The 10725-nt window shown below is 38.3% G+C and overlaps 1 protein-coding gene and 1 non-coding gene across 2 annotated transcripts in view; one reads left to right on the plus strand and one right to left on the minus strand.

Annotated features, from left to right (window-relative positions):
- Positions 1-7039, plus strand: part of PCDH19 (protocadherin 19) — a 187019-nt gene extending 179980 nt beyond the window's left edge. The window contains 1 exon segment of the mRNA XM_090265012.1: positions 6342-7039. Coding sequence (XP_090121138.1) covers positions 6342-6940 — 599 coding nt within the window. The 3' untranslated portion in view covers positions 6941-7039.
- On the minus strand, positions 2210-2315 carry LOC149991114 (U6 spliceosomal RNA). Its single transcript, XR_016508699.1, has one exon. It is a non-coding gene; the product is annotated as a U6 spliceosomal RNA (small nuclear RNA).
- Positions 7040-10725: the final 3686 nt, after the last annotated feature.

Consider the following 10725-nt stretch of genomic DNA (forward strand, 5'->3'; position numbering starts at 1 on the left):
TTCATTAGGTGCACATGGCCAATTTTAGCAGTAGTCAATCTCATTATAATCATTGCCACAATTCCTTTCATTATCGTCGTCGTCGTCGTCGTCGGCAGCCGTCCGTCTCGAGAGACGATGGTGTAGCTTCTTAAGAGTCTATCTGCACCACCGAGAATGGCTGTGCAGTCCGACTCGGGAGTGACATGGTATCTGTCTCCTCCCGTGTTGAATCGACATCTTGTGATGACGCTGAAGCTACAGAGCCTGGGCAGGGTAATATGGAGGGTCTGCTGTTGCCCATGCAGCAGACCCCCCCTCTCTTCGCAGCTGAAGGGTCCAAGGGAAAGACGGAGTCGATACAGCTTGGGTTCAGGTGCGCCGCAGGAGTTGCCGGTGTTGACTACAACGTCAAACCGCCTTAGGGACACCGGCTCCGGATTTTCTGTCGGGGTTTACTCCCTTAGCCTTTCCCCTGAAGAGGTATGCCGCAAGGCAGCGGAGGTTTTTTGGAGTCAGAGTTTTCCTTCTCTGTCCTTTCATTATATCTCACAAAAATTGGTCCTGCTTTGGTCATATGTTATTTTGTTCATGGGGCGATTAAGCTAAGTGGATGCATATGAGTACAATCCAGGAAGCTTTTCTGATTTACATGCTGCTTGCTTGTAGGTTTATGTACAATAACTGCTTCTACTTAGAAGGAGCTAACTATTTCAGCTCTCAGGAACTGGAACTCACTTTAACTTTACCTTTCTGCCTCATTGATTGAAGATCTCTTGTGAGGAGATAACACATTTCTCTTGTAACTGTTACCTTGAACTATTTTATTGTTAGAGTTTTGTCTCTAATCATTGGGATCTTTGAGTTAATACATCGAAACACTGATCACAGTAAAGAACTTACAGCATTATTGAACATATCCACTGTGGCTGGACATCTATACAAACCAACAGAGCCTCTCAGCTATTCTATTCCCCCAGGACTTAAAAGTTTTAGCAAAGCCTGAGATGGTGTTTTCATTATTTTCTCTTCTTTCTTTTTTCTTTTTTTAAAAACTTTGTTAGAGACTATGGGTAGGTTCTTTCTAGTGTGGAAATATATTGCTTGCCCACGTCTGAAAAGACAGCAGTTTGATGTCCTATGGAGGATAGTAATTGCTGCAAAAAAGTTTTGCTATTAGCTGCACAAAATAACATATTGTATTATTTTTCTATTTGAATTACTTTTCTTATCCATCTTGACTTACTCAGTACTGCCTCTTATGCCTCCCATGCTCTCACAAGACTGATGCTTTTACTTAAGCTTTCTTTTTCCCAGAGGTTTTGGGATTTTCTCACCAAGCTCCTTAATTACAAATTATAACCAAAAACACTTATTAAAACCTCAATTGAAGAAGGTTTATTTTTTTCTCTATATTTAAACTTTTTAAATCTAAAGTTATTTGATTTGTTTTGAGTTAAGGAGTTCTATGGCCTTGAAATTTGTGTTCCTTATTAACTATTTATTTTATTAATTTATTTTATTTTGAAAATCCTGGGGACAAGATCAGAAGCAGGGAAGACCAATTTGCAAATTAATCTAATCATATGGAGATCTAAATTTTTCTGTATATGGTAATGTATCTGAATTTCCACAATTATGTGGATTGTTGAGTCTTACACCTTGCCTTGCCTAGGCTCATGTCAGCACTTTTCAGAGAAAGATGTAGCAAAGCATAGAATCATAAAAAGGCTCATAAGAGTGATCTTAGTAGGAATTTAGTGAATTGTTAGTCCACTTCTATTTTAAGTAGACCCAGCATCTTTACAGTTAATTTGTGATAATACAAAATGGTTCTCTCTAGTCTCATAACTCCATCCCCAGTCACAATACTACATGATGGCAGGCACATAGTCTCTATCAGTCCTATGCAATTCCAGAAATAGTCTCTTTGCTTTTTTATATCTGGTCTGTCTCCATTCTTTTTCTTTTTTTTTTCTTTTTCTTTTTAAGTTTATTTTATTGATGATATGGTTACAATATTTCCAACTTTTTCCCCTTTACTCCCCTCCACCCGGAACCCGCCCCCAGAAATCCCCCCCAAGTCCATACCCATGGCTTGTACATACAAGCTCTCCTGCTTCACCCTTTCATATATTCTTCTTCTTCTTCTTCTTCTTTTTAATAAATAAGTGATTAATTAATTATTTTAACAATAAAAATTAACAATCCCTCCCTCTCAGATATTAAGAAAAATATGGAACGCTTCACAAATTTGCATGTCATCCTTGCACAGGGGCCATGCTATCTTCTCTGTATCGTTCCAATTTTAGTATATGTGCCGTCGAAGCGAGCACTCCATTGTTTTTCTTAAGGGGCTTTTCTCATTTTTAATACAACCTTAATTTTCCTACTGAAGTGAAGTTTTTATTTTTAAAAATAATTTATCTTCAAAGCCTTTATGAATATAAGTGAACTTGGGCTGGGAAGACATTCTTCTCTATTCACCATGTTTTCTTTCATATTTGATATGGATATAAATAGTAAAGCTTGGTTACATTTTATTTCTTGATATGTTTTGTAAAAAGATTTTATTTTCAGAGAGAGGAGGAGGGAGGGAGAAAGAGAGGGAGAGAAACTTTGATGTGCAAGTGAAACATCAGTCTGTTGCCTCTCACACGCCCCCAGCTGGGGACCAGGTGGGAACCCAGGCATGTGCTTAGACAGGAAATCCAGCTGCAACCTTTTGGTTCACAGGCTGGTGCTCAATCTACTGAGTCACACCAGCCAGGATGATTAGATCTTATTTTAATTGTATTGACACAAATATTACCAAGTGTTGTTTGATACCAAAAATTATAAACAGCAATTCACTACTCTTGATAAAGATTTAAGGAAATAAAGATATCAGATCTAAGCCAGGGATGAGACATTGTGAGTGAAAGACTCTCTTAGAGTCAAGTCTTCACTTGCATGAGGTAAAAGTAGGGGTGACATAATTGATCCAAGAAAATTGCATATTATTCTAGCTCATATAGTGCCGATATAGTCTTAGTGAGATTGATGGATAGTCTTAAACTGATTACATTCCTGGGACTGCTGAAGGAGTTTACTTTTTTTTCTCTTCCCAAAGAGTAATTTATTCAGTTAGGCAGTGGGTAAGCTGCAAACAAGTACTGTCTTTGCAGGGAAGCTACTGAGAAAACTGAGTTCCCTGCTTTGGTCTTCCTAGATTCATAAGATTCATAAGACACTGGGGTGTCTGCTCTCACTGTATGTGCTGGGGCTCCAGTTCTCTTGTTCATTTGAAACAGCCTACTATAGGGAAGGAGCACTGTACTCAGATATGGGGTGACACCTGGATGGCATTTTCCTACTGAATTGTGTTGATAAAAAATACCCTGCATCTCCAAATTTGAAGACAGTCACTTGATACTAAAAACTTAACAGAAATGAGAGCTTTATGTTGAGCTCACTGTTCTGCTTTACAAGTGAGAGCAAGTGGCCTGTAGTATCAATCTGAAGGTTAGCTGGGATTTCCTCTTCATAGCTGCTCACATGTCTGTGGTTCCAGGGCTTAAAGGCTAAGGCCTCTATGCCTTTGTGTCCTAAGTTAGGGACAAAAAGGACAGCGATACCACAACCTTCTGGGCATGTTTTGATGACTTCCAGGGGACACTTACTCATATTTGTAGAAATAGAAGTTAATTATTGAACTCTTCCCTTGCTTTCATCTCCTTGTTCTCTACCCCCAAGTGAACATTCACATTAACTGTTTAGAGTTATTACTTAGAAATTCATGAGATGGGCCTTTGAGAAGATAGAGAAGAAAAAATATCTTTTTGAGAAACTCTGATTTCTGTTCTACTGTAGGGACCCTGGGGCCTCTTGGGGAAAGTACAAAATTGGGATGAAATTGATTGTGTTGGACCAGCAATAGACTCTTCCACTCATAATGTTTAGGTTTACACAACAGTGTTTCTCAAGTTGTCCCAACGCCTTTACCTTTTATACTTTTTGTATGTTTTATTGACTATGCTGCTACAATTGTTCCAATTTCTTTTCCTTTTGCCCCCCTCCACCCAGCACCTACCCTCCCTCCAGCAGTTCCACCCCACTTAGTCCATGTCCATGGGTCATGCATATAAGCTGTTCTCAACATCCCCCTGCCTATTATGCACCCTCCTATTGTGCTTCTTAATTCCTGCATTTTTGATGATGATAGGCTATCAGGTAGATAGCAGCACTGAGAGTTTTCAGGGAATAGGCAGGGAAACCCTTCACTTTGCAGAGGGCACTATGTGTTCCTGACTGGAACTGTGCTGAAGCTTGCAGAAGCATTTTCTTCTCTATGTGGAAGGTCCTTATCTTGTTGATGATAACGCTCATTTGTTATTTGGTTCCAGCTGCAAAATTCTGAGTATTTCACTCTATAGCACTGTAATTGGGCTTAAAATGGTCATCTTAAATATAAGTTGGCAAATTGTGTCCATGTACCAGGAGGAAATTTTACATTTGGTTGGCTTTTCAGTAGTTTAGACTAGGCCAAAGGCCATCCCCAGAGTTGTGTTGAAATCTGTACTTGGCCTAGATTAGGCCTTGACATTTAGCTGCATCCAATGTCTTTTCTCCAAATGGTGAAGTATATACCCAGTTCAACCATTACTTCTTGAACCCCCTCCCACCTGCCCCTTTACTAAAATAACACTTGATGAATGAGGCAGAGTAGTTCCTCTTTGATATGTCACTTATTTATTGATAATAATCAAGAAACAACAACAACAACAACAAAAAAAAGGGAATACAAGTGTATAAGGAAGGTGTGTTACATAAAGACTGGTATCAGGCAAGACCCTAAATTGTAGACTTCTTCCTCCTGCAAAAGAGCAGTCACAGCCTAGATTTATAACTTTTGGGGGGTTATGTACTTTTTGTCTTTGCAATCTCTTCTTGTCTTCCCACCTCCTCTGATCATGCTCCAAATATTTTTATAAGTGTTAAGCTGCTTGTATTTTGATGCATTGTGCAATATGATGAAAGTTTTTATTTGGTCAACCTCATGCAAGAATGTAACATAAGTATAAATGGATCTGGAAAACTAGGGGCATAAACCAGACCTTGAGATCAACAATTCTACCAATAGACAGGCAGAACTTAATCCTGGCTCCAAGATTTGGTGAAGCCCATGTAGAAAGCCTCTTGAGAGCCAAGTTAAAACCTTAACCCTAAATAAACCTCATGTGAAAAGAGAAACACGTGTATCACCAAGAATTATGAACTCTGTTTGCTGAAATGGCAGGGCTTTTATAATTCATGGAAGATTTCATTAAGAAATATGACCTTAATAAACTGCAGATAATGAAGATAAGGAGGGATGGTTACTTGGGTATAATTAAATGATGCTCAACCTATGAGTGATGTGTGCATGGGACTAATGAAGCTTATGGGTCAGATGAAAGGAAGAGAGCTCAATATGTTCATTCTGATAGAAAATTAAGTTCTGCAAATGGACTAGTGAGGAGATTGGCTGGTGGGACTGGTGGTCAAAAAGAAGTGATATGATTGGGCTTTCAAAGACAACATGATACCAACCTAAAATTAAGCACTGTATATCATTGACAGGTAGGATGGAAACATGGTTGACAGTGCTGTTGCTCAAATATATGGCCAAGGTTTCTCAGATATAGTGACTGTTGGATTTCCTGCTCTGCTTCCAATTCTTTTTCTGCTGGAATCACTCTCAAATACAGTTGATTTTTATCAGGAGTTGTTGATAAAAATGCAGACCCTCAGTACCTTGACCCTCAGGATAAACTTTAAAAATATATAGTATTCTATCATCATAGTGTATTTTAAAAATTTTTTATTGAATTTATCAGGGTGACATGGGTTAAAAAAATGATATAGGTTTCAGATGTACAAATGATATGAATATTGTATTGTTTGTTCACTACCCAAAGTCAAGTTTTCTTCCATCATCATTTACCCATCCTATACCCTCTTCTACCTCTCCTCACCTCTTCTTTCCTCTAGTAATCACCATACTGTTGTCTATGAGTTGTTGAAATTTTTGCTTAATCCCTTCACCTTTTTCACCTAGCTCCCCAACCCCCTTCCTCTCTGACAACTGTTTTCCTTTAGGTTTTTAGTTTTATCAGCAGTGGTAACAGCAACAAAAATAATTAGAAGTTGGACTATACATGGGGAGGTCTACAGCCTTTTAAAAATCCAATTCTTCACACTTATCCCAAAGGCAATAAGGACTACCTATAAGTGCCATTTCCCAGAAGAACTTGTGGGTACCTAAGCAACCAGAACACTGGGGAGTAACAATGATTCCTGGGAAAAGCTGATGAATTTGACATTTTGTTTTCTCCAAACAGATCAGAATGAAGGATTTCACTGCAGGGAAGAATGCCGGATTCTTGGCCACTCTGATAGGTGCTGGATGCCCCGGAACTCCATGCCCACCCACTCCAAGTCCCCTAAGAATGTGAGGAATATCATCACTCTGTCCATTGAAGCTACTGCTGCTGATGTTGAGGCTTATGATGACTGCGGCCCCAACAAGCGGACTTTTGCAACCTTTGGAAAAGATGCCGGCGATCACTCATCTGAAGAGCGGCCCTCCATGAAAGGTAGGAGTACTGTTGATGTGACCATCTGCAGCCCCAAAGTTAATGGTGCTACCCGAGAAGCAGGCAATGGCTGTGAGGCTATTAGCCCTGTCATCTCACCTCTGCACTTCCAGAGCCCTCTGCCCATCAAGCCTTCCATGTCTTACACCATTGCCCTGGCGCCACCTGCCCGTGATCTGGAGCAGTTTGTCACCAATGTCAACAGTGGCCCTTCTCGTCCTTCTGAAGCTGAGCCTCATGGAGCTGACAGTGAGAAAGTCATTCATGAGGTGAGCCCCGTTCTGAAGGAGGGTCACGACAAAGAGTCTCCTGGCATGAAGCATCTGAAGGATATTGTTCTCTAAACCAGTCTTGGAGAAGAAGAGAGGGAAATCATTCTGGCTAATGAAGAAGCAGGAGCTGATCATTTTAATTGCTCACCAATGGTTGGTTCTTGAATGGCTGTATTTCAGAGCTTTCCTTAAATGTATTGTTTATAAATGGCTATCATTTTGTAACAATCCCTCTCGTTTCAACAATGGTTTTCAGTTGGAGCAAATTAGCTTTGGCTTGAGTTGTTCATGGGGCCTTGATGTTGGGGAAACAGAGACAAATTCAGTTGTGAAAAATATTACGTATTAAGTGTTTGAATTTATATATTTTTCTATGTCAAAACTATAATATAAATTACAATTGTTTGTGGAGGATTACATTTTTAAAAAAGCTCTGGTCACTTTTAATAAGCTCACCAATGTTTTGTAGTATAGGCAAAGTAATAGTCATTTATTGTATACTATTCATTGATTCAGTGATGTGAAATCAAGCCCCCAAAAGGTTGTTTCTGAAGCTTGAGTTATTTCCAATGCTGCTACTTTGCTGTGGACACCCTTCCTTTAAGAACCTTTTTGCTAGCTGTGCTATTCTATTTGATATTGCAAATTGCTATGTGTGTGGTGATGGCAAAAGGCCTTTAGAAGTTGGTGTTTTCTTTTCCTTAAAAATAAATAAAACTATACACAAAAACAAAGGCAAACAACTGAGATGGCAAGTGAATGAGGAGCACCACACATATAGATGAGTACTTTGTGGTGTGGATACTCACCCTTGGTAGATACCCATGGAGTGACTGCTCACACCTTGCAGAGTATTTTGCCTGTCTTTCAGTTTTCTGGCCAGATCTGTGATGGATTGTTGCAGAAAGTCATTTTTGGATGTTTTGCTATCTCATTTGCAGTTGTCAGAAATACTGCGCTGAAAGTTTTATGAGATCGATTTTTCTAATTTTCAGGCCCTGAACAGAGAAGTTGCTTCTGCAGTTATCATTTTCCAGGCTTAGAAATTCCCTGTCTCATATCACCTAAAATTCAAAAAGACTGAATCTATTTTGAGATATAAATTAGTGTGTTTTTAGACACACATGTCCTGATTCAGTGTTTCCCAATCATGATTAGAATTATACTACAAAGCATGTCATGGACTAGAATTGAGAACTCCATTTTGCTCTGTATCATAATAGGATTATAATTTGGAATAATGTAAGCAGTACAAAATGTACTTTTAGGAAAAGACAGGTAACAGCATCACTAACCCAGTTACTGTGCCTTCTATATGGAGACACTTGGGCACTTGAACTCATCTTTTTTATGACTAATCTTTTTTAAGACTAATCTTTTTTAAGATTAAAAATGTGAACAGGAAACTATTAAAATAGAAATTATTTAGATTTAGCTAACTCTTTGCTGTAGGCTGGGAATACAACTTTCTTATTAACAAGTTTGTTGTGCATGTTTTTTGTTCGTTTAACATTCTTCCAACTTTCCTATATATTAACTGTCTATTAATATTCACTAGCCAACATAGTATTCCTGCAGCCTAAGAGTTAATTATTTTAAAATAAACAAATATGTCATCCTTGCTTTGCCTTGGTTTTAAGAGTTGTTTTTAGAGGAAAAAAAAATTGTGGTTCTGTTCTCATTTGTTTCATTTTTTCAAATTCAAGAGTATCCAGAAAAAAAGGCTTAGAGGTTAGAGCACTAGAATGCAAAAGATAATTTATTTTCTTAAGTTTAGGTAGATAAGTCATCTTTTAACTGTTTTAGTTATTTTTACCTGGGTTTCTGGCTTTTTACATTACTAGAAATATTTCCTTCTATGGGGTGAGGGTTTTGATGGAGGGTTGAGTAAGGCAGTGGGAATTAGATTAGGTAGGGGAGAATATTCCTGAAAAAGAACATATAATGAAGCTACAAATTCATCCTTATTTCTTTACTTAGTTCTGAATACTACCTCATGCAAAATATTGGTGTGGCTGCAGGTTTCCCTCTGAAACTGAAACAATTAGAGATTAATTACCATAGCATCTTTATTTTGGCTCACTTTATTCTCTCTTATAACTCTTTCTTTTCCCTCTGATCCATTCCATTTTAGTAGTTATCAGATTTTAAATTAGGTATGTATTTTTTGTTTGCAAATGACTATTTGATTAACACATTAAAATAAACTCTTTTTCACTTTAAGAAATGATGACTGCCTATAGAATTTAGACTGTTCCTCACTTGATCTATCCTGATATTATGTTGTTAGCTACCACCTCAAGGTCACTTTCAAGTCAAATTTGACTTTTTATACAGGTGTATCTTTTACTATGCTCAGTGGGAATAAAGGAGCTGAAAAAAAATTGGCAAGTGGTAACATTAAACGTAATGTGGCTGTTGAGCCAGAGTGGCCACTGGTTACCATACCTCTTAACAGCTAAGTTTAAAATGCTTAGAGTAGCAGTAGCATTAATTTCACTTTTCTCTTGTTATTTTTATCCACTACTTTTTCCCAGAATTTAGTATCCAGCTATAGACCAGTCCTTTCTCCCTATCAAAATAATTTGTTCTCAATGGCCGGTCAGACTTTTTGGCTTCAATACCGTTTATTGAGCATGTTCAGAGAATTCCCCTTATTAAGAAAATATATCTCCCCCTACAATTGTCTGGTGTATACATACCCCCAGAAGCAGTAGTGCATCTTAAGAGGGTTCTGTAATTGATTTTATAGGCACGCTGTACCTGCAAATAGAAATTTTGTGCAAGGATCATAAATTTACCTTTGGCTCATAATTTTTACCACTCCTTTCCAACATGTCTGACAAAAAGCCACAAAGGCCAGAGAGCCAAATATTTTTCCTTTTCCCTCTCTAAATATGTTACACAATTAAATGAGGGAGAAATTTTAGTTCCTAAATCCTAGGGAGTTCTGTCCCATTTATCCTGATGTCCCTTTTGGGGAGGAGTTAGTGTGGAGGCAGACTTGCTTTACTAACAACTGCTTTGGGCATGCCCTTGAGCAGGTATACTTCATGTGATACAAAGGGTTTAGTTTGCAATGATTGATTGCTATTTCCCAAATATGGCAAATACTATATACAAGAAATAGGAAGAGGTGGCCGTGATATGTGGAATCTTTTTCCTTTTTTCTATACTGATTAATCTTTGAACCTGTTCAGAATGAAACTTGCTATCCCCTTGATCCTCTTAAAACCAAGAGTAAATTATGGCCCCTCATTGCCCAAATAGGTAATTGGCCAAGGTATCCTCCAGTTCCTAAAGGACAGTGGTTCTCAAAGTATGTATAGTCCCTGGACCAGCATCAGCATCACTTGGGAACTTATTAGAAATGCTCATTCTCAGTTCTCACCCAGACCAACTGAAGCAAAGTCTCTGTGGGTAGGGCCTAACAATGCATATGAATCAGATGCCCGCTAAAGGTTGAGAGCTTGTTAAAGCACAGGTTGATGACCCCACACTTAGAGTTTCTGAGTCAGTTAATCTGGGGTGGGACCTGAGTCTTTGCCTATTTAAAAATTGCCAGGTGATGCTGATGCAGCTAGTCCAGGGACCACACTTTGAATATCACTGTTCCAGAGTAAACCTGCCTAGTAGAGCTAGTTGCACATAAAGTCCTTATTTAAACTAATTCATTGGCATGGTGACCCACTGATCACTAATCAAAAATGTTAAAGAATGCAACTTAGAACACTGAACCACCCATAGTATGATCCCGGTAGAGTTACTTCAGCATATAACTGATTGTATGAAGGGAATTCAATTGAAATTTTCATATAGCTCTATCATATCATTAATAAGCAAAAATGAAAGTGGTA

Source organism: Furipterus horrens, unplaced genomic scaffold (genome assembly GCF_987537825.1).
Source record: "Furipterus horrens unplaced genomic scaffold, mFurHor1.1.pri manual_scaffold_17, whole genome shotgun sequence".
NCBI lineage: Eukaryota > Metazoa > Chordata > Mammalia > Chiroptera > Furipteridae > Furipterus > Furipterus horrens.